This window comes from Capra hircus, chromosome 19, assembly GCF_001704415.2.
Source record: "Capra hircus breed San Clemente chromosome 19, ASM170441v1, whole genome shotgun sequence".
In the NCBI taxonomy this organism is placed as follows: Eukaryota; Metazoa; Chordata; class Mammalia; order Artiodactyla; family Bovidae; genus Capra; species Capra hircus.
Genome location: NC_030826.1, coordinates 51,126,945 through 51,153,225, shown reverse-complemented (window position 1 = coordinate 51,153,225; position 26,281 = coordinate 51,126,945). Strand labels below are relative to the sequence as shown.

Below are 26,281 nucleotides of genomic sequence, written 5' to 3'. Positions count from 1 at the left end.
TTTACTAGCTTGTAATTATTTCATCGTGGTTGTTCCATAATTAATCATTTCTTTATTATTGGTCACATAGGTGGTTTCTGCCTTTTCACTGTTATAAATAAAACACTGGAAAAATATAACTTGTTTCCACACTCTTCATTTCTGGTTCAAGACTGATTCCTAGGAGCAGACTTACTGAAGAAAGGATACAGACCTGAAGGATTGTGCTAGCATACACACCCAAGGTGTTGTATGTGAGTGGCCACAAGCGGAGCATCACCCAAGAGTGTTGCCTAGTCGTCCATTGGGTTTTGTCTTGCTATGTTCAAATTTCCCTGTCGGGGTGGGGAATTAAGCCCAGTTCCCCTCACATGCCCCACTGGGAGGCCTGGGCCGCAGTTGGCCTGCCTCTCATGTCCTCACCACTGGCATTTTCAGCCCAGCGATGCTTGCCCTGTGAACTTAAGAGGTAGAATCTAGGCCTGAGTAAGTTTGTTTGATGTTGAACAGGTGAATGTGTGGTGAAGAGCTGGGCCCACATAGGAGGTCTGGCCTTTGCCCTTGGCTTCTGGGAAGTACCTGTGTCCAGCCCAATAGAAGTGTCTTGATTCAGGTATAGGGCCAGTCACCCAGAGGCTGAGAGCAAGCCTGTGGTGGGCTGCAGGGCTCCAGGGGCTCCCCTGGTCAGAGTTGCTTTATGCCTGCCGTCACACATGAGTACTGGAGGGGCCACACCTGCTCCTTCTGTGCAGATGGGGAGGGGAAGAAAGTGAAGTGGAGGCTGAACTTTAAGATGTGAGGTTGGACATCCAGGAGTCTCAAAAGTCCCAGTGGGGCACAGAGGTCTTCCCAGTATGGCCAAGCCTCCCCACCCCTGGTCTGATGTGCTGTCCCCTCGCTCCTTCTTTTCCCACCACCTCCTGCCTCTATCACCTGTTTCTGTCGCTATGGCTGTTTTGTGTTTTCTAGGATTCCTGGGCGGCTGAATGACAGGAGGACCCCCCTGGGCGAGCTGAACTGGATCTTCACAGCCATCACGGACACGATCGCGTGGAATGTGCTTCCTCGGGGTGAGGCCACCCGGCCATGGGCTGGCGGGAGGGCTACTGCCCCAGAGTCAGGAGACTCTGGCCCTGGGATATGAGAGAAATCAGAAGGAATGATCGTGTTTCTCTCAGTGAAGAAACCTGAGGGGATGGGCAGGAGAGGGCAGGAACCCCAGAGGTTCTTTGAGGATGAAGAGCATCTAGAGAAGCATCTGCTTTGGCCCTTAGTATTTTCAGGGCAGATTCAAGGCTCATCTGTCTTCATGGAATATCCGTATTTCTTACAACTGCAGTTACTACTGTAGTATAAGGGGCCTTTGTGTTTTCTGTTGATAGTTGCTTGGGTTCTGCTGTTTGCTCCAGTCACATATGTAACAGGTATAGGTTACTGCCAGTGGACAATGTGCATGTCCGTCCCAACCCGCTTGTGGCAAATTCTGATAGAAGTAAGTTTGTATATTTGGCTTTAAATGCTGGGCATGAGTCACTGAAGACAAACTGTTATCTTTTCTCTGCCCTCAGATCTCTTCCAAAAGCTCTTCAGACAGGACCTGTTGGTGGCTAGTCTGTTTCGAAATTTTTTATTGGCAGAAAGAATCATGAGGTCATATAACTGCACCCCCGTCAGCAGTCCACGCCTACCCCCCACGTACATGCACGCCATGTGGTAAGTGTTTCTTGCTGGACCAGTGTCAGGTTCTCTAAGGAGCGTGCTTTCTCCATTTCTTTCTTTCTTTTTTTTTTTAATTTGGCTGCATCAGGTCTGAGTGGGCTTAATTCCTCCACAGCGTGTGGGATCTTCATTCTACAACGAGGGATCAAAGCCACATCCCCTGAACCACCAGGGGAGTCCCTCCCATTTCTGAGATAGTCCAAGTGTAAGGGAATTACCTGAGCAAAATAGGAAGACATGCCTCCAAGCATGGAGTCCTGGGTCGGGCACTCAGCTCTGCCTGAGTCCTCTGCAGAAGAGCAGGTGTCTCTGAGGGTCGTCCAAGGCCAAACGGGACCAGCGCCTCCAGAGGCCCTGTGGTTCATGGCTCAGATGGAGAGGGCCCGGGGGTGAGTTTCTGACTCTGTAAGGGTTGGTACTGAGGAAAGAAACTACCAGCTGAGTTCATGAAGCGCATCCAAGATTGCTCCAGAGACTGAAAATTGCTGAGTTCACAACCAGGTCATTTGCATGCTTATTTCATACATGCGTGCTCACACACACATGAGTGTGATCTCTATGACACTTTTATGTTGATTATAAATTTCCTTCAAAACTGGGTTACTGTTCCTTGCACTACTGCTAGTAGTAAGCACAGTATTATAACAATATTAATGGAAATTGTCTTGAATCTAGACATTCTATCTGAAGGCATTTGGTTTCTTCCCATTTCCATGCTTTTGTAACACAAGCAGTTTGAGGACATACTGAAAAGGGGCAGCAACAAAGGAAAACAAGCCTTAGTTATATCCATCTGGGAGAAACCCTAATGCAAAATATTTTAGAAGAGTAATTCACTTCTATTTAGCCCTAAAAACCACTTCCCTGATACTGGGAAAGATTGAGGGCAGGAGGAAAAGAGGGCAACAAAGGATGAGATGGTTGGATGGCATCACCAACTCAATGGACGTGAGTTTGAGCAAATTCCGGGAGATAGTGAAGGACAGGGAAGCCTGGCGTGCTGTGTAGTCCATGGGGTCACAAAGAGTCAGATATAACTCAGTGACTGAACAACAGCAAAAACTACTTTATGGTGTATTTTCAGGTTTATTTGGAGTGGTGGTTTTTTTCTTCTTAAATATGTGCATGACCACTTTCCCCTGACTCTGGAAACCCCAAGAACCAAGAAGGAGGTAGTAAACTCCCCTCCTCTCATCCACTTGAGGAATATCAGAAATTAGCATTTTTATGTATGAGATAAATCAAGATGTACTATGCTGCTGAAGCGCCAGACTGTAAACAGAAATCAAGTTAAAACATGCCTCATCCATATCCTTTGTAAGAGCTTGTAGCATAAACTAGAGAACAAGTTATGAAGAAACAGAGGAACAGGAGTAGACCGCCACGGAAGAGTCGCTCAGCAGCTGTTTAGATCCTGTGAGAACAGACTGGCAGAACAGCCGATGCAGCTTCCTGCCCTCCATGATTAGAACGAGGAGCAGGAGTGGGGGAAGGGGGTTGAAAAGCCTCTCTAATGCTTAGGATGAATAATTAGAAGACCCACATTTCTGAAAGAGGAAATCCTCAAAACAGTCTTATCCTGTTAAAAAAAACAGCGATGCCTTAAGTTCTATTACTTTTGAACCAGGTTTTTATAAAATATGTATTATTAAAGAGGAAAGAGAAAGGAAAAAGAGCTAAACAGGGTCAGTGCTGTGTCTAGTCATGGATAGAAAACTATTTAAACCGCAGGAAATGGGCCTCACACCAGCCACCCAGTGTGAAGGGCCTCCTGGGCCACCGCGGTCACTTGGGCTATTGGCCAAGCAGATCCCCCAGGAGATGGAAATACAGGATGGACAGAGGGCACCAGCTTTTAGCAAGAAGCACCCTAAGTCCTCCTCTCCACTTTGTTGCCCACCCAGTGGCAAGTCCATGGGACAGTCGTCTTTGTGTGCATGTTTCTCTGGATGTGAAACTGCCTCTTCTAAGGTGTGCTCAGCTGCATAGGTAATAAACAGCATCTGGTCCTGGAGAAGAGAAGAAGAACCAGAGCCAGAGCTGAGAGCAGACAGAAAAGGCAGGGAAGATGGCAGCAGGAGAAGGGGACCCAGAGAGGAGGCACCCTGAGAGCACAGTAGAGAACAGTGACACCTGTCTCTCTTCATCAACCCAGAGATCTTTCTCTAGTATTGGCCTCTTAGAACATGTCTGAATCCTGGAATTTGCATAAATACTGTTTAATACAAGGTCCAAATGCTAACAGCAGCATCTCATGATCCTGCCCATCTCTTTTATTGATTTCCATGCCCACCTCGAAAACTGGGAGTATGGCCCTCTCACCTGCAAGTTTAGCTCTCTGTGAACCTCATAAAACAGATCCTCATTTGTATATATTTGTTGTGCAGAGAAATGTGAGTTAATAGAGCAACCCACAGAGGCTCAGATAAATGCAGGTAAAGATCCTCTGGTCTCCCGGGGCATGTGAAATTGCTAGCAGTCATACATGCACCTTTGGCTCTTTCTGTTTGTCTGGTTCCAACCTGCCTGCACGCTCCAGGGGCCCTGTGCAGCTGATAAGCTCCCTAGGACTTGAGTACAGTCTAGTCCCTCAGGCTGCATGGTCTGCCATCCTGCAAAGCACTGTCTGTAGCCTGATACCCTCCCCCCTCCCTTTTAGGCAAATTCTGGTTGTTGCATGCTGGGGTCCGTGGGAAATAGACTCGGAGGGGGGTCAGTGTAGGATGCTGTGAGGGAAGGTTCCTGGGATCACCTCCCTGGATGGGGAGGCAGCCTGACCCCTGACCCGACCTTGACCAGCACATTCCCTACCTGGCAGTCATGAACCCTGGCATCTCCCACTTCACTCCAGCCCCTACTGCCCTGTCCACTTTGCATCTGCCCGTCCCAGTTCAGGAGGAGGACTAAGCAGGTTGCTGAGGAAGAACCAAGAAACAGGACTGGTGAGACAATCAGAGAGGCTTTGACAAGGAAAGCTGTTTGTCAGAATGTTAGCTTTAAGAAGGGAAGCCAGAGGCAACCCCAGTACCTGATATAACAAGGATGTAATTGAAATACATATACTGGAAAAAATGCAATCCATCTTAAAATTTTATGAAGATTATTTATTATTATGCAAAATTATGTTAAATGACAAAAACAGAACACCAGACTGTATCAGCAATATAATTACTTCTGTGTTATGCATGGGGAAGAGGGCTAGGTAGAATTATAACAAGATGCTAATGGTGTTAATACCAGGACCAGAGGATTGGAGTGAAAATGCTCTCTTTTTAAAGTTGATAGATATTACTCCTGTAATTAAAAATCTACATGTAAATGTTTTAAGCCTTTGAAACACTAAAACTATTTTATTTTTAATTAAGTCATTAAGGTTGAGGTATTCCTTGTCAAAAACAAAAAACTGGAGACAGAAGAATCATTGGGTGCTTCTTTGCATGAAAAAAAAATTAACTAGTAGAACTCCCTGAGGGTTAGTACCTGCACTTGATCTCATTTGATATTTGATATTTTTTAAATGTTGTGGAAAGAGCTCATTAAAACCCTAAATTGGAAATCACTCAGATGCGTTTGACTCTATCCTGTGTTTGTTACTGTACATGGGATTGCTACTGTAACACCAATTGCAGCAGTAATTTAATTTAGCATGTAGTTGCACACTCACTATGCACAGGGCACTGGGAGACCTTGTCAAGATCATTGTAAAGATCATTAAAAAGCCATTCTAGGAAAGGTATAAAGTAATGCCTGAGCATTTATTGAATATCAAGTACTGGTGACCCAGCCTGGACACATTGTGTGTTCCCAGGTGGGCATCAAGCCCTTACACATGGCCCTCGTGTCACCACAGACACAGACTCAGGGTTGGACTGTGTTTGTCCTAGTGTCGTGTCCACCACCACTTACGGGAAGGGCCCCATCGGGGTGTGGGCATGAAGAGAGGGCTTTTCAGAAACATACAGGGTACAGAGCAGGCTGATACCCAGAGTATGTTCCCCACTGGGGTGGAAAGAAGGGCCTCAGGCAGTAGGAAATCTCTCTGTCCCTCATTCGCTCCCATGACAGACACTTCACGTCTTCTGGGGGCTTCAAAGTGGGGAAGCACAGAGAGGGTGGCCTTCAGACCTCAAAACGAAAGGCGGGGGAGTTGTCAAGGAGCGGGGTGTGTGGCGAGAGCCGGGCTGCGTCATGTGCATCACGGAGCCCCAACTGCAGCTTTTACTTATTTTTTTTTTTTTTTTTTTTTATTTTTTGGTGATGATTTTTCTTTCTTTTTTTTTTAATTTTTATTTTTACTTTATTTCACTTTACAGTACTGTAGCTTTTAAAGAGCAGCCAAAAACCTGTATTCTCATCTATTATCCCTATTTTAAAATGTTGGCAGCTAATATAGCATTTTGAAAAAACATTCTGAGGGCCAAACTAAATGCTTGGGTACCAGATGCTGCCAGTGGGCTGTCCATTAGGAGCTCTAGGCCAGGCCGGGGCGCCCTGAGTTTGAAATTGGGAGTACAGCTTCTTGGTGGCCCAGGGACCCTGAAACACATGATAACCATGTGCAGGGCTTAAATGTGGGGTGGGGCCAGGGTGCTCTCTGCTCACCTAGGTCTTGGCGTGGCCTGTCCTGCTCTGCGTGTCCACAGCCAAAGGTTTTCCAAGTGAGGATCTTTTTCTGAAATCTAATATCATGGCTTCCAATCTTTATATTCTGAGAAATGCCAAATAGGTAAGTCTAAATTGGGGCTTTTCATACAGAAATCAGAGGAGATGAGATTTCATGGGAGGAGAATCGCAGGCATATAACACATCCTCCCCCGATGGGGTTCTTCCTAACAGTGCCAGCTTGAGCCTGTAACCAGATAAATGTTAGTCAAGCCCATTAAGAATGTTGAAAACTATACCATTAACCTACTTTGATCTGGAATCGAATATAAAATCAGGCTTTAGATTGAAGAAGTAACATGCTCGTAGGAGCACCATCATGCAGTGAAAGAGAAATGTCGATCAGAAGCCAGATGGCAGGTCCCTGAGACATGGGGACCACCCAGAGCAGCGGGCACCCTCTCAGCATGGGGCTTCTCCGTAGAAGCAGCGCCACAGCCTGGGTCTCCAGAGGATGAGCCTCCCCACTGATCAGAGGGACAGCGGCTCCTCCTGGAGGGTCATGGCGCTTGGGCTAGGAATTTCACAAGCCCTCCAGTTGGACCATGCTACTGTGTTGTAGATCTAGGGAGGAGAAAACCACTCAGTGTGGGTGATAACCTTTATTTATTTATGAAATCATTCAAAACTGTCTCGTGCCAAGTCAGAGACCACAGATACTTCATATAAACTCCAGGTCAAGCAGCTGCATACAGCATGCAGCCACGTCAAGGGACCCTGACTTGCTTAGGCTGGATAGACTCCCAGGTGTTTTCCCTCCTCAGCTGGAGATGGACAGAGGTACTGGTTAGAATACCGGTTAGTTGGTAACGCCAGATCCAGTGGCTTTACAAGAATACTGGTTAGGTGGTAATACCAGATCCAGTGGCTTTACAAATGGGAGTTTGTTCCTCTTTCCTGTATAGCCAAGTGGCTCACTTGAGCGACACAGGTCTCCACTCTCCCCAGCGGCTGTGTGTGGTACCTGGTCTGCGGAGGCTGGGGGTGTGATCTCCGTCATGGGTAGCAGGCATCCAGCTCACAGTCCTGTCCTTAGGGGATGTGGGGGAGCTGTGATGCAAAGGCAGGAGCGTGTGAGGCTTGGAAACCAGAAAGGTCATGTTCTCCTGCACTCAGGTTCACCAGCCGCCCCTGAGGTCTAGGCTCCTGGCTGGTGAAGCATTGCCGTGGGCTTTTAGCAGAGCTCGTTCAGGTGATGAAACCCTCGACAGCAATGCCCACAGCTCTTTCTCCCACCTGGTAAATTGACCAAAGTCTGTTCGTCCCTAGGGAGTGCACAGCCGAGGTAGTTGGAAAGAGCATTCCTAATAAATAATTTACAGTCTAGTTACTGTGTTCCTTGGGTGGTGATGAAGAGGCTGAATTTTCAGCAGGGGGAGGCAGGGAACAAAGCCTAACAAAAATTGAGGTTAAAACATGAAGTCATACACATTCACACTTTGCTTCAGGCGGGGGGTGCCGATGATGAAATGCTCAGCGCCCGGCTCTTGTTTAATTTTTGATGTGAAGCCATCGGGGAGCCGTTCGCCTTCACTTTCAATTTCAGTAGGTCCTGAAACCTTGCGTTCCTCCGCAGTAATAACCTGTGCGTTCCATCCCATCGAGGGAGCCTGGCTGACTGACTGATCAGTGCAGATGGAGCCGGGCGCTCTTGGAAGGCTCTCCTCACGGCCCACTCCTTGGGTGCCTGCCATCTTAGGCCCGTTTCCTGAAAACCCGAGCTCTTGCCTGGATGGCACGTTCTCTAGGCCGTGATTCATCGGCAGCCCACGGCTCAGGGCCCCACTGCTCTGAGCCTCGGGGGCGGGGAGCCCAGGGTCCTCCCTCCGGGGAGGGGGTGCAGCTGGCGCGGCTGGTCCCAGGGGCTGTGGGAAGTGCGAACACAGACACCTCCCAAGTTCCGTGCTCGCCTGGGTGCCAACAGCCCCCCACCACGGCTCAGGGTTTTAAGGACTCGCTTTCCCACTTTCCCTTAGTGAGAATCCCAAATTAAGACTCCCAAGTTCGTTTTGATTTTACCCTAGAAAATGTAGCCAGTTTTAACCAACTGAATAGATGCTCAGCAGAGGGTACCTTCGTGCTGTTGAAAAGGCCGCCGTGTGATCAAAGGCTTGATGGGAACTCTGAGGTCCTCAGCCTGACCCTTTCCTTTTGTACAGTCAACAACCACAGGCCCCAAAGAGAGACCGGCTTGCCCAGCACCAGCCTGCTGCTCTCTCCTGCCCCTGCCCGGAGCTCACTGCAGCCTCACTGTGTGCTGGTAGTCTGTTTGGCCTCTTGGTGTCCAGCAGGTCTTCAGTGCTCCCCCACATCCTCCCTCCTCCCCTGTCCTCCTCAGTGCCTTGAACGGAGTCCCTTGTCCCCATCCCCTGTCACTTAGGCAACTGTGCCCCTGCAGACATGGCCCTTCCTCGCTCCCAGTGAAGCAGGCAAGACACCTCCTTCCTTTCAGGCCAGGAGTCTCCTCTGAGCTGCTTTTCTGGCACAGAAATGTGCAGCTGGCAAAAGACTCGACCCTCCTCAGTGGCTGGACCCAGGTGGGGGCCAGCCCTTAGGAGGTGGCAGGCCAGACAGCCCACACTCCTCAGATGATTCTTGCCCAGGGCCTGCTGCAGCTTCGTCGGGTTTTGTTTCGCTCCTTGGAGAGGTCTGAGGGCAGTTGGTCTCGCCAGGGCAGCCTAGTTTCTGATACTTTGTCTAGGACATCCCAGCAGGGATATTATTAACAGTTTATAATTCTTCTTGCCTCCTGAATTTGAGGAGATGGTTCTGAAAGAAGGCATGGAAGCCTGCTGTACAGAAGGCGCAGTTTCCTGGTGCCCCCCTAGAGTGAAGTGGCTGTATCAAGACCACCAATTGCCCCAGACCCCCCTTCCCACAACACCTCCCCCATCTGGTGCTCACTTTTCTTCTTCTAACTCCTGAAGTTGAAACTTTTAATTTGATTAAATTCAATGAATCTTCATAGAGCTTAATTACAATAATTGACTTTGCTTCTGTCTTAACAAAGAGTAAGCGGCTCCCTCAACGCCACAGAATAACCATCTCGCCTGCAGTCTGGGCACTTATTGAGCATATGGGAGCTATTTATTGCCTGTACTTTGAGGCACTTTTGATTATCTCCTGATTGCCTCTTAATTAGATTGGAGGGGGAAGGGCAGGCTTGTGCAGAAGGGGCCAGTCTGGGCAAAAGAAAGATATTCCATATACTCGAAAAAGAGTTTTCTCATCTTTCTGTTCATCTTCCATTTTGTTTTTCTGGATGTTTTCCTTTTTTGTTCCTGTTTTGACCGTTTATGAAGACCCATGAGAAGACCCTCTTGCACACAAACAGGCAGTTATTAGTCTAAATAAACCTAACGTGGAATCCTTATATGTGTCAGGGCATTGTAGTAGGAGGAGATTGCCATACCAGAAACAAAACCCCTTGTTCAGACCATCACTTCCAAGAGGAGCACATTTCTAAAAGAAAGGGAGGTCTGAGTCAGAGAATCTTTATATCCTTGGGAATCCACACTCAGATTGAGACCACAGAGAAAGGAAGAGGCTTGTTTGTGTCCACTTTAGAATCAATGTTGGATGTTGCCAGGAAACAGCAGGCCTCTGTATATGTCCCTCGATGTCATCCACCTGCTGAGGTCTTCACAGGACTCTGTGCAGGAGACACAATCATTAGCCCCCCTCACAGGCAGTGAAACTGACCTTTGGGAGGTGACGCCATGACCCAGTCAACGTGGCCTTGTCTTGCACATCTTGTAGTGGGCAGAGCCAGGTCCAGCACCACAGAAGTTGGAGAAGGTGACCAGGCCCAGCCATCGAAGAGGCTGCCACCTCCCCGCATACAGGGCACCACCCATCTCATCCCCAGTGGTTTGCATTGGACACAGGTTCCCACCAGCCACAGAGGGGCGCAGTGGCCACAAGGACAGGGGGCAGTTCTAGCTGTGGGTGGGCCAAGGGAGACCCTTTCTCCCAGCCCCACCTGACCTGTCTCTGGTGAAGCGCCTCAGCCTGGCCACAGCCTTTCATGGCCAGTTTGTGTGTGATGCTGCCCCAGTCCGGCCACCAGAGCCCCAGCTGCCATCAGTGTGGGCAGGCTGCCACACTAGGTGGGTTCAAGTTGGGGTGGAAGCTGTGTTAGTTAGAACGTAGACAAGTCCCTTTATTTTTCCTGAGCTCTTTCTCCTTTTAATTTGAAGAGAAAAGCTGTCATCAACAAAATGGCTTTAGTGCTGCCAGGCGAGAGTTCCTTGCCTCCTGTGCCCCCCACTGGCAGCTCCACCCTGACTCCGCCGCTCACGGGCTCCTCTGCTCTCAGGGCCCCTGTGGGTGAGCCCGTCAGTAATGCTTCGTGGGTCCCTGTCTGCTCTCTCCCCAGGCAAGCCTGGGACCTGGCCGTGGACATCTGTCTCTCCCAGCTGCCGACCATCATCGAAGAAGGCACAGCATTTCGGGTGAGTCCCATTTCCGCCCCCTACCCAGGGCATCCTGCTTGGTCCCTGCAGCTGTTTCTCTGGCCTGCAAAACCCCTGTTTGGGTGTCAGAGACAGCCCGCACCCACCTGGGAGAAGATTTATTAGCCAGAAGCTTAAAAGAATGCACCAACCAGGGGTTATTTAAAGTTAGATTATGAAATGGTCAGCTCTTAAAGATGTCTTCTCTACAGCAGTGTTGTCTTGGTTCTGTTTATCTTAGTGTGTGCTCCCTGATAGCAGGTTCTCAGCCTTTTCACCGTGAACGATGCTCGCCACTCTCGGCCCTGAGGTGTCTGGTCACCAGGTGCTTTTTCAGCTAGTGGTCTGGTCGTCCCTGAGTTCATCTGGTGTCACTCGTGGCCCCTGAGGCAAACTGACTCTCCCCTCTCCCCAGGAGACTTGGCAGCAGCTCACCAAGAGTCTCCTCTTGCCTCCTTTCCCCATACAGCCCCCGTTTTTATTCAAGATTTGCTCATTTGCTGAGTGTTTGGTGTGCATCAGATACCACGTCTGGGTGCATGTGGGCAAGACCCAGTCCCTTCTCTCAAGAAACCCGTTAAAAAGAGAAGAACCACCCCTCAAGTTAGAACACAGTTAGACCCCTCCAACCCTCACCTCCCGAGGGTCCAGGCAGGCATTCGGGACTAGGGGTAAATGGGCTGGGGGGAGTGGGAGGAAGCAGGTGGCTCCAAGCCATCCCCTGAAGGGGATGGAGGGTGGGGCTTGCAGGTTGGAGTCATTGGCTTTTTCTCTCCACACCGTCTTCTCTGGTCCTGTTGAAGAGACTGCAGTGGTCAGCTCAGTTTCCTTATTTTTAAACGGGAATTATAGTTGTATCCAATTCAAGGAGCATGTGAGGACTGGAGGGCAGAGCCTGGCACATGATACCTGCTGGACATGAGGGTTCCTGACCTTTGGTGTAGTCACACAGCTTTGACCGAGGTCAGACGCACCCACATCTCACTGCAAAGGCTTTTCGCTTTTAGTGCCCATCACGGTCATTGGGGAAGCTTTGAACCTTACTGAGTCAGGGGCCTGGGTGGGTGTGTGTGTGTGTGTGTGTGTGTGTGTGTGTATATATCTCAGGGTATATTGCATGTATATTTGTGTGCCTGCATGTATCTTTGGGGTATGGGTGTGTGTATTCTCTGTTGGGTATGTGTACGTGTGTGCATATCTGTGGGGGGTGTTTTATGTGTGTGTGTTAACCCCTCAGATGATTTCAATGCCTCCAAGACTGGGGTACCTGGACTACGAGGTCCTCCCTTTCAATTTTGTCTTATCTTTCGTCCCCTCCTTTATTGCTGGAATCTTTCCCATTTTATTATGAACGTTTTCAAACCTACAGCAAAGTTGGAAGAATTCTGCAGCAAGATCCCGTCTGCCCCCCGCTGGGTTCTCCACCAGCGTTTGCAGTGCCCACTCCAGCAGCTCCCCCACCTCCACCCACCTTTCCTTTAATGCACTTGGAGGGAGCCAAAACTGGCCTTGAATCTTGAACCCAGAAATGGGCACTGGCAGGACCTTCACATGTCTCCCACCCATGTATTGGATGTTGCTGGGGGACCCTAATCCCTGAGGCAGTGACAAGTCCCCATAGGGAACAGTCCTGGACTCCTGCCCCTCACGAGCTCCACCTACACAGGGACAGGGCCTGTTAACACACACACACACACGTGTTTGGGAACCTCATTCAACTTGTGCTTTTTTGTGCCCTGTGCCTGATTTTCCTTTTACTGTCAGGGGGTGGGAGCTGTACACTCTCGGATAATAAAGTCCCACTGTTCTGTGTCCTCACCCCTCCTTCCAGTGCCAGGCCTCCTTTCAAGGGTCTTCAGCCTCATTTCCCATATACTGGATTCAGGATTCTGCCTCTGGGAGCAATGTCACCAAACTGTGATGGGGAGGGATTCCTGATGGAGCCACATGCTAGCTGTTTTATTTAGTTTCCATTCTTTTAAAAGCATAACATACACAGAGAAGACTACAGGCATCGTATTGTGCAGCTTGATGGATTTACAAGTTGAGTGCAGTCACATAACCAGCACCCCAGTCATAACATCAACAGCCCCCTGAGGCCCCGCTCTGGCCACTGCTTTCCCCGGGGCATGTGCCACCCTGTGCGGTTTGTATTTTGGTAAATAGAATCCTTGTGTCTGGCTGCTTTCACTCAACACTGTTCAATCTGTGCACTTGTAACTCATTCCTGTTACAGCCTAGAAACCCCAAAGGTCATGGTCCATCCTGTGGACCTCACGAATTGTCCTGACCACTGCCCAGCTGAGACATTGGTGCCTGAGGCAAAAAGAGAAATCAGTCATGTTGGGCCTGTCTTTTATGAAATTTTGATATTTTTTTCATAATGGATTTTTACCTTTATTTTTATTTTCTTAAATACTGCATTAAATTTCTTTTTAACCTCAATTACTGGGTTTTTTGGTGTCCCCTTAAGTTTTGGTCCTCAAGTGGGTGGGCGGGTGTGGCCAGGTGCTATTAATCCCTTGTGCTTGGGTGCAGTAGTGTCAGGTGTGCACTTGAGGAATGAGATTTCTGGTTACCACGTGTGCATAGTTTCGGTAGGAAAACTGCTGGATAGTTTTCCAAAGTGGTTGTGAGTCAATTTTCAGTCCCTCCCACGATATATGAGAGCTTGAGTTGTTTCATGTTCTTGTCAATACGTGATGTTTTCCACCTTTTTTTTCCCCTTTTGGCTTTTCTGGTTCCATAAGTAATGGTGTTTCATTGAGATTATCTTGCATTTCCCTGATGGTTAATAGTATTGAGCCCTGTTTCATATTTTTGTTGGCTATTTGAATATCCTCTTTTATAAGTTGCCTGTTCAAGACTTTTGATCATTTTTCTTTTGCATTATGTTTCTTATCAATTTGTAGTGGTTCTGTTTATATGCTGAATACAAATCCTTCGTCACACATTGCGAATGCTGGTGGTGGTTTAGTTGCTAAGTCAGGTCCAACTCTTGCAACTCCATTGATTGCAGCCTGCCAGGCTCCCCTGTCCATGGGATTCTCCAGGCAAGATCACTGGGGTGGGCTGCCATTCCCTTCCCCACGGGATGTTCCTGACCCGTGGATCGAATCCACATCTCTCTTGTCTCCTGCATTGCAGGCAGATCCTTTGCCAGCTGAGCCCCAGGGAGGCCCGACGCGCGTTGTGTATACCTTTTTTCATTCTGTAGACTTCATTTTCACTTGTTTGCTGTTTTTACTTGGTGAACAGAAGGTTCTTGTTTTACCATACCCAGCTTACCAATGTTTTTCTTTTATGGTTAGGGCTTGTACCCATTTAAGAAATCTTGCTTATTATGAGACAGCCAACAGCAGTGTGTTTGGACCAGGGTGGGCAGGTGAGAAGAGCAGGAGTGTGTTGATATGAAGTAATTATCTTCCCTCCCCAAGGTGACAGTGCAAGACGGTGGACTAGCCCCCAGGATCAGATGTGGCTCCTTGTGCCCAGAGATGGCCTTTCTGCTCTCAGTCCATCACGTCTGGCACCTGTTTTCAGACCCCTTCCAGCCCATCTAACACGTGGGCTGACCACCTGTGTCAGAATCATCCCCCTGAGGCCCAGGCCACATGGTCACATGACTCAGAGCCTCTGCCCACGAGCTGCGAGCTCTGCTCCAGAACACTCATCCCGGGCTCTGCATCTTCCCCTCAAGAATCTACATGGTAGCTCTGACACACCGGGAGGTAGTCTTGAAGATTTGGCCCAAAACATCAGCTCTGTGAATCATTTCACTCACAGGGCAGCTCTCGAGCTGTTCTGTGAAGTGTTACTTAAAATGCTGAGCCACGCTTATGCTAGGGACTGAGCTGGTTTGTCACCATCTCCGCAGCTTTAAAAAGCACGACAAACCTCACAGCACACTTCGATGAGAAGGGCTCTTCCCTCTTTGTCAGCTTTAGGTGAAAAGATCAGGAGTGTCTGTCTGTCTTTGGGGACAGAGCGGCTTCTACAGCCCTGAACCGCATGTTTATATCCACAAGGTAAAACCAAAGTGCAGGAAAGAGGGAGAGGTGGAATTACCTGAGTTTCCCAACTCCCCTTCCCAGACTGAAGATCCCCCTCACTCGGTACACTGGGGAGGGGCCGCTTAACAGGACTATTGTTTTTAAACCAATCTGTGAATAACTCACGCTTAACGGGAATATCATTTTGGGGGCTCCATTCCAATCCCCAGGTTGCCCTCCAAATTTTAGTAACTTCATGTACCCTGACTTTGTAAGAACATGAATTCCTGAGTGTGAAATTTCTCTGCCCAATTCTCACACGACACTGACTTCTTTACGAGGGGCACCACGGCTCTGAGCCCCAGGCCCCTCTGTAGAGGGGATGGCAGGAGCGCCCCAGTCTGGCTCCCAGCCTCACTGAGCCCACCTCATCACTTCAAGTCCTCTACAAGCACGTGTCCACATGTGCCAGAACCTGGGGTCAGAGCCCACATCCCTGCCTTCCCATCCACCCTTCCTCTCCCCCTGGGGAACAGTGTGGGCAGAGAGGAGTGGGTGGGAGGCAGAGATTTGAAATTCTGTTTGGGGCTCACAGATGACAGAGCTGCGTATTAAGTGGGGATGACCATGTAATACAGAAAACCCAGCAATCCTACCACTTGGCCTCTTGGTTCTCAGAGACCTTCCAAGGGCCTAGGCCCCCTCCTACCTGAACCTCTAATCTGAGATTTCCCTGGTCCCTGTCATCACCACCAAAGTCGTCTCCTCTGCAGGGCTTTCGAGAGGACAAGCTACCCTCCACACCCCTGCTGCCAGACTGGGGAAGCCCACTGTAACGGCTTTCGTCACTGCCCTCCAGGGGCCTTAAACACTGCCTGGCAGCTGCCCAGATGTGTCTCCTTCATTCCTTCCTGTCCCCGCTCTGCCCTCCGTCCATGGCACCTGCTCCCTTTCCCACCTCGCTGAGAGACAGGAGCAATAGAGGGAGCCTCTGAGCCTCTCCACACCCACTTCATCCCTGCATCCCCTCCTCTCTGTGTCCCGTTTCCAGCTCCCGGAGGGCTCCTGCTCCCTGGTACCTACCTGCCAGGGCTCTCGCCCAGCACCTCCTCCATCAGCAATTCCCCCTCTTACAAATATGCCCTTTTCTCCCACCTTTAGAAAGAAATGCCTGGTCACATGATCCTATCCGATCCCTTCCCCTTTGCAGCCAGATTCCTGCAAAAAACTATTCTTGAGTCTCTAAATCATCTTCCCTTCTGTTTGAACCTAGTCCAGTTGTGCTTCTGCCCACTACCACGGCCCCCCATGACATTCTTAGTAGTCAGTCTCCAGGGCCTTCATGTCATGGTCAGCCCTGGACCTTGGTCCTGCCTGACCCTCCGCATCGTGACATGATGGTGCCAACCACAGCCTTCCGCTAAGTCACTCTTCCCTGGTATCCTGGCTGCTGCCTACTCCTGCTCCCACTACTGGCCTTGCCCTAGTGTCTCCGCCTCCTTGGCCTCTTGCTCTTGGGGTGCTCCAGGGCTCAGCCCGGGGTCCCCGCTCTTTCTCACTTTATAAACAAGATCTGTCTCTCCAACCCAGACCCATCTCCTGAACTGCAGGCTCATGTAGGCCATTCTCCCCCTCCCACCCCACCGCCCTGATATCTCACTTGGGTGTCCAGAAGGTGCCTTAAACACAATGCATCCAGGTTGAGTTCCCCACATGCTTCTCTGAAACATGCTTCTTTCGGTCTTCCCACTTCAGGTCACAGGACCCCATTCCTGGTGGTTAGACCTGTGGTGGTGGTGGTCCAGTCACCAAGTCACCTCAGGTCATGGTACCCCATTTCCTGTTGTTTAGACCCATAGTGGTGGTGGTTTAGTCACTAAGTTGCCTCTAACTCTTGCTACTCCACGGACTGTAGCCCACCAGGCTCCTCTGCCCATGGGATTTCCCAGGCAAGAATGCTGGAGTGGGTTGCCATTTCCTTCTCCAGGGGAGCTTCCCCACCCAGGGGAACTCAGGTCTCCTGCACTGCAGGGGAATTCTTTACCAACTGAGCCACCAGGGAAGTCTGTTTAGGCCTGAGCCCCAGTGTTAACCTTACCACAACCCTTCTCTTACCCACACCCAGTCTGTCCACGAGTCCTCTGACTCTGCTGTATGAAACATCCCAGCCTGACCACATCTTACCGCCTCCTCTGCCATGGCCTGGCTCTGCGGGCTTTCGCCTAGCTGGTAGCTGAGCGGAGTTGGGGCCTCACAAAGACGCATGACTGAGTTGATGGTGGGGGGTATGTATAGGCAGAGCTGGGTGAAGAAGGGGGTTCCTGACTAACCCACCTTGCTTGTCCCACAGCACAGCCCCTTCTTTGCTGAGCAGCTGACCGCCTTCCAGGTGTGGCTCACGATGGGTGTGGAGAACAGGAACCCACCTGAGCAGCTTCCTATTGTCTTACAGGTGAGTGTCTGCAGGTGGACCAGATTGGCCCAGGGAGGGAGCCAGAGCCCGCAGCCTCCCAGTGAGGGGACTGGTTTATCGGGGCTGAGTGTGTGAGTGTGTGACAGCCCCCATGCTCTGCAGCTGACGAGTCCTTGCTCCTCCATGGCTCCCCTGGCGAAATCACTGCCCCCTCCCTCAGTTAAACACTGATCTGGGTTGTCAGCCGCTCTCTCGTCTGCCCCCGGAGCTGCTGTCAGGGCGCTGTGTTCCAGCACTGTTCGTGGTGTCAGCACCCCTTCTCTCTGGAAGGATGTGAGATGCAAATCAGCCGCAGAGGAAAGGGGAGAGACTGAGCCGATTACACACACAGGCCGTCAGCGCCTGTGGGTTGGTCGTTTCCGGGGGGCTGTGCCCAAGGGTGCTATGGGCTGTCAAGTGCAGTCACCACTATCCTTGGGGCAGTTGGTGCCCCACGAATGGTTTGGGAAGTCAGTTCTGTGGGTCTCACCCAGCTAAGTTTTGGGTTACCAAGATGGCAAAATACCAAAGTTCATCACAGGTAGGAGTTTTCACAGGACTTTTGTTTCAGTTACTGTATATTTATGGGGCAGGTGTAGGGACCAGACTGTGATGTAAGGAAGGGCTGTATTACTCTGAGATAGTGTCAAATGAGATTTAAAACCACTGCCAGTATAGACACTAGGGCCTGATAATTCACTTTAGGCCCTGGAAAAAGTTGTGTACAGTGGGGATGGGGCAGTTGAACCTTGGGTAAGAACTGTGGGAGGGGCCGGGCCAGCAGCAGAAAGGGGTGGGCATTTACATCCGCACCCAGTTAGGAAGCAGGGTCTTAAATTCTGAGAGCTGGCTGGGAGGACCATCACCACCTCCCCCAGAAAGCTGCTTAGGTTGCTTCGCCTAATCATCCACCTGCCCGAGGACAAGGCCTTGCCCCACCCCCCGCCAGGAGGGCTCCACTTTCTCACCAGGCCACTGACCACGTCACACAAAAGCACTGTCTGTCTTCACTGGGCCAAGCGTGTGTTCTGAGCTGATCTCTGGCCCACGTGGAGTGTGGCGGGCCCCCTCCCCACATGGTCTGCTCTCCCGCTCTGTGCCTACTGCATGGCGGCCTGGAAAAGTGGTCTGCCTGCGACATAACTGACAACTCAGCGGACTCAGGACTGTGTGCAGGACCCAGACAGCGAGCAGTGAGAGCAAGGTATACAGTTGTGAAACGCCAACACACAGCCTGTCCTCGCAGCTTGATAATCAGCTGGGACAGGCTGTTGGCCAGGATCCTTCCCTGGAGATATTTTGGTGCTTTTAATGTATTATGGCTGCTGCTTTTCTGACATTATGAAAAGAATGCAGAAATTATTGGTATTCCTCATGTGTGCTTCTAGATTAGTTTAAGACTATCCTGAGTTCGCAGGGTGAGCTATCAATAGATTTTCAGAACAGAACCAAAAAAAGCAACAATAACAACACAACAAAGAACACTGTCTATTTGGCAGGAGCCCACGAGTTCTCATCAAGTGGAAGGCCAACGGGCAGGGCTTTGGGATGGTAGTGGCTGATTGGGTGTGCTGAGTTCCCCAGCGACTAGGGTCCCCCAAATTTTCATAAGAGGAGACTGTGGCCAGTCTCCACTGACCTTTCTGTTATTTCAATAATGGGATGGATAAAACCTTTCCAAGCAGGGACACACTGCCCTGCAGGGTCCCTTTGCAACCAGCCAGGCAAACAACCTTGTTGTAAACGGCCCCCTGTTGACTTTTTCTTTAATGTCCCATTTACAACCCACATTCCCCCAGGAAAAAAGACCCAACTTGCTAATACCAAAATGAGGGAATAACTGAAAGAAAAGGGGCATCTTGTGTGCAGTCTTTCCATCAAACTTAAATCGTAGTTTCCTCATCATTCTGGGGGTTCTGTCAGGCTATGCCCCACCTGGATCAGTGCAGGAACCTTTACTTAACAAAAAACCCCAACACAGTGCAAAGGAGCCCTTGCTTCATTTGGGGGCAGCCCGTGGTATCCGCTTTTCTCTTTAATTCAGTTATTTTGCCAGAACCCAGGCCCCATCATCTATCACTTATCCCCAGAACCTTGGCAATTCAGAAATGTTGCTGAAAGAGAATTTTATTTTGTTTTATTTCTTTTTAATCCACCTTTCCTCCAGATAATTATCTAGTCATCCCAACATAATTTATTAGGTAATTTTGGTATTTCTCTAATGATTTGAAATACTGTCAGCATATCCTGTACAGGTGTGTACTTATTTCAACATTTTTAGAGAGAATTTTAATACGGAGACATCACAGCTTTTCCAATCCCTGCTACTTTTTCCACCACCAGCAAGCATTTTGTCTAACTGAAAATTCAGCGGCATTCACTGAGGACCATTGGAGTAAAATGAACTGTCCCCTAGGGCAGCGGATTTGCAGCCCCTTGTGTAGATGTAAGCATGAATCTATACTTTTCCTGACCAGCCCTGACATCCTTTTTCACCTTTTAAAAATATAAATCAAGAAGGATGGAAAGGAAGATTCTCAAGCCCTGCAGCACCTCAAGGCCTGGCCCTGTGGTCTCCTGGTCTGACAGCCCTGACTGGACTCAACATTACTGCCTGCCCTCCCTTGGTGGCCCGTGTACAAACAAGCCCAAGTTAGAGTAGGAAGAATCAGTGTTGTGGAAAAGAGAGGGAAGAGAGGAATTTTACAAGATTCCATGTCAGGACCTTTCCGCAGAGTCAGTGTGGGCATTTCATTAGGAAACCCTGCTGGCTTTCATGGCATCATCTACAAGGAGAATTTTTGGTCTGAAAGTGCAGCATTATTATTGGATGGCAGCAGGATAGTAAGTGGACTGTTATTACTACACATATTGCCTACATTGGTGGCTCCAGGATCTCAGATCATCAGATTCCCAGGTGCACCAGGCCAGAACTAGAGCTTGAGAATCTGGATTTTCATAACCGGCTTGAGCCAGTGGTCTCAGCCCAGAAGCCTGAGTGTGCCTTTTGTGTACAAGGTACATGGAAAGTAGTTGCCCTAGCAGCTCTGTTTTAGTTTTGGTGTTGATGTCACCACCACTGATCTTTAGTTTGGATTGCCACAGACAGAAAGAAATCCCAGTAACTCATGTAGTTCACCGACATTTATCTCTGTAATTCCCCCAGGGCCTGAAGCACATTGAAACAGGAATTACTTTTTTTTAAGTGCAAATACAAACAAACAAAAGCCAGTTCTTCTTTTTTTAAGTAATTTTAATTTATATTGGCCCTCAATTTTGTCTTAAAATGTAAATCAGCAGAAGGAATTGGAAGGAAGGGGTAACGTTTAGAAAAGCCAGTACCTGACATTTTCCCCAGGGCTCGTTATTGATGATGTTTATTTTAGCAAAACATCAATACCCACAACACAAAATCCTGCATTGCTGACAGTCTTTGAGTCTCTGAGACAAGTGAGCTGTCTATTGGTGCTTTAACGTGTGTTTCATCAATGCGGACAGCAGAGTCGGAAGAGATGGAGTTGCAGTAGTGACGGTGGCGATTTCCATTTTACTTTTGCCATCTGTGAATAAGGCGTTGTAATGGAGACCTTTTACTTCTGGTTAGTGCTCATGAGAAATAAGCAATACAGACTACCCAGGGTTAGGTTTCTTGGCCCACGTTGCCATTTCCTCCACTGCAAATTGCTCTGCTATTTACTTGAAAACCCAGAGCTTTATTCAAGTTGATAGTGTTTAAAATAAGAAAGGGCATCAGAAAACAGAATCTTTACAAGTGCTAGATGTGTTTGATGTCTTTGATTTTTGATGAATCACACCTTCTTTCACAAACCTAATAAATGAAAGGTTCTGCTTGCCCTAGAAACGTGAACCTCCGGTGTGGTTCCATTTTCTTTAAAAAACAAAATAGGGAATGCCCTGGCGCTCCAAGGGTTGGCACTCGGTGCTTTCACCGCCAGAGCCCATGTTCAGTCTCTGGTCGGGGAACTAAGGTCCCATAAACCGCCCAGCAAAGTAATCGACAAATAAATAAACAGTCAATCAAATCTCTTCTGAGAGGTGGAGCCATCCTGTGCTGAATGTAGCAGTCATCACGCTGTAACATCACAGAAACAGTAACAATCATCACGCCAGACAGGCTGCATCTCATTTAATTCTGGAAATTACATGTTATCTTCTCCATTCTTCTCGATGATGAAACAGAAGTTTCCAAAGGTGGTGGTTTAAGCCACACTGTCAGGAAGTAAAAGAGTCAGGTCAGCTTGACTCCAAATCTCGCACCTTCCCACCATCTAACCTTGCCCTCCACACCTGCCTTTCTGACGTGGTGGCACATGATAACCCACGAGTTAAACATGCAGAGGGATCAGGTCCTGTTCAGATAGGCCCCTGTGAGCAGCCCCCACATAACCTCTCCACCAGCTTCTTTATCAGAGAATCTTAACTTCTCCAAACACTTAAACGAACCACTTGAGCACCCATCTCAAAAGAGTGATGTGGAAACAGGCTCCAAACCAATGGGAGACGACATTTCAGTGGCTGAACCCAGCCACCTCCACCTCCCTGACCCCTGGGCTGCCTGCCGGGTGGACACGCCTGCTCTCGGCTCCCCTGCAGCCACGGGCCACACACCCATGTGGGGAAGCTCCCCAGCCTCCCTATCAGGAACCCCTCCTCAGGAGCCTCATCCTGCTGGGACCCCCTCCCCTCTTTCCACTCCCTCCAGCCTCTCTCACTACCTTCTCTGTCCCCCACCTGCTGACCCTCCTGCACCCTCAGCCTCTTCCCACCTGCCTGTGTTTGCCCCTCAGAGGGGCGCCCCTCAAACCACTGCTCTTATGGTACCATTTCCTTACCCCTGTTCAGTCCCCACCACTGGCCACATCCCTGCAGCCAGAGGGTCCGCTTCCTGAGTCCTGCTGCTGATCCTGCCTGCCCCTCGCAGCAGGTACATGGTTCAAACCTCCTGTCCCCTCTCCTGCCTCCTGTCCCATCCCTCACCAGTTCCTCCACCCAGCTTCCCCCTTGGCAGACCACTCCAGGCTGGCCAGCCTGACCCGTCTTGTCTTTTCTCTTGCCTCATTCCAAACCTTATCTTCCAGCAGCTCCTTTCCCTCACCCACCTTCCCCCTCCACCAGCAGGCTCTGGGTCATGTCTACCGGCTGTCTTGGAATCTATTTCTCCCTATCAGTCTTGGCCGCGGTCAAGTCCACCCTTCCCACCTTTCCAGTCAGCCTGCTGCCAGCCTGTTGCCCACAGCGAGCACAGTGGACGGGCCCCTCTGCTGCTCTTCTGAAGAAAAGCTGAAGCCCTTAGCTTGGTCTGCAGGTCTAGCCAGCTCTGGTGCCTCCCTGTCAGCCTGCCCGCCTGCCTCCCTCAGACACCCCGCTTCCCCTCAGACACCCTGCTTCGCCAGCCCCTCTGCCTGAAGCCCAGGAACCCCACGCTTCGCCCACTGGGAGGGAGAGCCTTCAGACCCCGAGTAGGGAGCGGCCACCCCCGGTCATCTGTTCACCATCACAGTAGTTATTGTGGTGTGGATGCGGAATGTCTGTCTCTGGGCCCCTGCTGTGACAGGAGGGCCCCTGCTGTTCCCAGTCACCCCCAGCACTGTGTCTGTACATAGTAGGTACCCCATACCCACTTTGGATGGCTGGGAACACAGTAGGTGCCCCATACCTGATGGCTGGGAACAACGGTGGGCAGAAGGGCTCTGTATCACAGGACTCTATACACGTAATCCCCATGTTAACACCATGAGAGAAGTCAATATAAATGACTCCATTAAAGCTTAAAACTTTGATATACCACAGGAAAAAGGAAAAACATGTGGCCAAGGTTGCTCTTTTTCATTTAAAAAGAATCCTTTCATATGAAAAGGAAAAAAGTCAAACATTTAAGTAGGAAAATAAGGACATGCCTGGCTGGTTTACTAGAGAAATAGCCAATTAACCTATGAAAAAATATTCATCCTCACTTGTAATCAAGGAAATTCAAATTAAAAGAACATTTTTATTATTAACTGTCATGTTGGCAAATTGTGTAACATGGGCTAATATTTTCCTGGGAGCTTTTAATTTGATATTTAATAAATCCCTCTTGGTTGAGTCTTGTGTTATGAATTAGGAAATTAAAGTTCAGAGAAGTTATGTGCCCAAGCCTGGGTAACCTGTGAGTACCAGAGCAAATATACTGCTGCCTCATAACCAGCTGAGGCTTGGCAGGTGGGCAGGTGGGCAAGATTGTTCAGCTGGAGGGCAATCTGGTGATGTAAGTGTGGGTGCTCTGACCCTCTAATTTTACTTCTCAGGTTTATCCTAGGAGGAAGGGGGTCAGGAAACCATGTAAATGTGCAGAGATGTACCTGTTAGTATTTTTATCATAGCATTTTTACAATAACAAAAATGTATTAATAATTTAAAAATCTAGCAAGAGGGAGATTGTTTAAATGAATTATGCACATTTACAGAAATGTACTTCTGTGCTGCCATTGGCAGTGATATGATCAAACATATCTAGGGTTGTGGAGTAAGACTGACAGTGTATCATTTACTCATCAAGGAGATGAGAAATACAGTAGTATCACTGAATTTAGAACAAACGGGACATTATGCTTAGAAAAGAGCATCTAGAAGTGAATAGACCAGTGTCATCGGTGAATATTTTCTTAAACACCATTAGAAAGTGTCTGTTCTAATAGTTCCTACAGTGTGCACGTCATTTACCTGTTCTTAAAGAAATGGAGTGTTCCTAGCCTGTGTAAAGTGTGAGCCATAGAGAAAGGGGTGCCCCCCGACCTGGGTAAACAGCTCCTGAGGATGCTCATCCAGGGTCATGTGGGGTGCCTTGCCCACAAGAGGGTGACACTGCCTCTTCTCCCTTCCAGGTGCTGCTGAGCCAAGTGCACCGGCTGAGAGCCCTGGACTTGCTGGGAAGATTTCTGGACCTGGGTCCCTGGGCAGTGAGCTTGGTGCGTGCTTCCTGCATCAGCAGGGGAGGAGTCGAGGGGGCACCAACTGAGGAATCAAGAGTCCTTGGCCATGCAGCCAAGCGTGACTGTGGGGGTGGCCATTAAACCCACAAGGCCCCATGGACCTCTCTTTGCACCTTCATTGTCATGTTGTGGGGGGCCCTTTCCCATCTGCTGTTAGGCGTCACCTTTGTGGGACAGAAGGTGTCCTTTAAGAACATCCTCTAAGGAGGGGCTCTCCCCTGTCACACCAGGAAGCTGGCAGCCTCTGGGCTAGGTCCTGGCCACACGTGGTGCCTATTCTCCTGGAAGCAGCCTATGAAGCCTCACTCACTGTCCTTTCACTCTGGTTTTAGGCACAACTCTGAAACACTTTACTATCATTCATTCTATGGAGAAGTAGAAACAAAACACTGAGTGACCCATTTTTCCACCACACAGATCACCAGGGAAAGAGATCAAGAGGGACCTAGAGATAAAAGCGGATTCAGGAGACCCACCACCAGCTGCAGAGTGTGGACCTTATGGGGCTCTGTTTGCAAATGAAAGTTTGAAAGTTGGAATTTGAAAAATTAATATTCATGAAACAGAAAGTTTACATGAACTGAATTTTTTATATTATTAAAAAATAATTGTAACTGTTCATTTTCTAGGTGTGGTAATGGTATGTGGTCATGTTTTCATAGAGGAGACTTTATTTTTTAGAGAGAAACACTAAGTGTTTACAAATGACACCATGTGATACCTAAGGGGGGCTTCAGAACATTCAGGAGAGGACAGTGGGCGGGGCCAGCCAGGATGCCGCACTTTTTGGTTTGACAGCATTGAAGCTGGGTGATGGGCACATGACAGCTCAGCATGTTGTTTTACCTCTGTTGATGTATGTAAGTTGTTTCATTATACACTGTCAACCAAGAGTGATAATTGATAGTTCAGCAAGAAGGAGAAAAGGGAAAACCTAAAAGTTAGGAAGACTGCATGAGCTCTCCTAGCTGGCCCACTTCCACTCCCAGGAGCCAGCAGGGAGGCCATGTGTGACTCATCATGGGTAGACTTGGGTGGAGGCCTGGCGTGTCTCTTACCTTGTGGTCTGTGTGTACTGGTGCAGCCCAAGCAGGCAGGCTTGGGTTGCTTCCAGGAGAAGAACTGGAGGTGGGGAGGACAGCCCTGCCCCTTGCAGCTCCCTGTCCATGCTGAGGGCGCCGTGTACTTTGCTCCCTCCAGCATGGGGCTCACATGCTCTCTCTCTCAGGCGCTGTCTGTGGGCATCTTCCCCTACGTGCTGAAGCTGCTCCAGAGCTCAGCCAGGGAGCTGCGGCCCCTCCTTGTCTTCATCTGGGCCAAGATCCTCGCCGTGGACAGTGTGAGTAATGTCTGTCTCCCCCCCACCAGCACAGGAGAGCTGCTGAGAGCAGGTCGGGGGGCCTGGCACTGCTGTCCACGCCGCCTCCACCTGGCCTCATGCCTTCCATGGCCTCCCTCCCTCCCAGGAGAGGCATTGCTCCCACTTGGCCCAGTCGTGGTCTGTCACACCGGCCCTCGGCTCACCTATTGTCTCTGTGCACTGCCCCTTCCCAACCCATGACCCCCCCTCCAGCCAGTGACCCTGCCTGGTTCCTTGTTGACTGGTCTCTTCAACCAGCTGATGCTTTTCCTTCCCCTGCCCTGACCCTAGCAACAGTCCCGTGGAGGCCCCAGCTGTCACCTGTAGGGCTCGGGCCATAGCGCTAGTCACTTCTCAGCCGTGACTGCCCAGCCCACGTCTCCAGCTCTACTCCCAGCAAGCACCTTCCCACCCCTGGCCTCATGCCTGCGGGCCTGCAGTCACATGTCTGCTGCTGAAGTCCTTGGCAGGGCCTTGTACTCAGAATCGTGCTGAAGGCCAAAGGTATTGCAAAGCTCAGCTGTCCCTGCCCTCAACACTGCCCACTGGGGACCAAATCCTCTGCTGTGAATACACATACCTGCCTATCACAAGGATGACTTTTCAAAAAGTGGGCAAATCTTATGGGTAGGGCTGCATTTGTGTGCCTCAGTGTAACAAAAGATTATAAT

The 26,281-nt window shown here is 49.6% G+C and overlaps 1 protein-coding gene across 2 annotated transcripts in view; it reads left to right on the top strand.

Moving 5' to 3' along the window:
- Positions 1-26,281, top strand: part of RPTOR (regulatory associated protein of MTOR complex 1) — a 322,789-nt gene that overhangs the window by 219,879 nt on the left and 76,629 nt on the right. For both annotated transcript variants that reach the window (XM_018063632.1, XM_018063633.1), the window contains exons 8-13: positions 949-1,049; positions 1,548-1,692; positions 10,739-10,814; positions 17,157-17,258; positions 24,143-24,226; positions 25,479-25,589. In XM_018063632.1, coding sequence (XP_017919121.1) covers positions 949-1,049; positions 1,548-1,692; positions 10,739-10,814; positions 17,157-17,258; positions 24,143-24,226; positions 25,479-25,589 — 619 coding nt within the window. The remainder of the gene's footprint in view (positions 1-948; positions 1,050-1,547; positions 1,693-10,738; positions 10,815-17,156; positions 17,259-24,142; positions 24,227-25,478; positions 25,590-26,281) is intronic.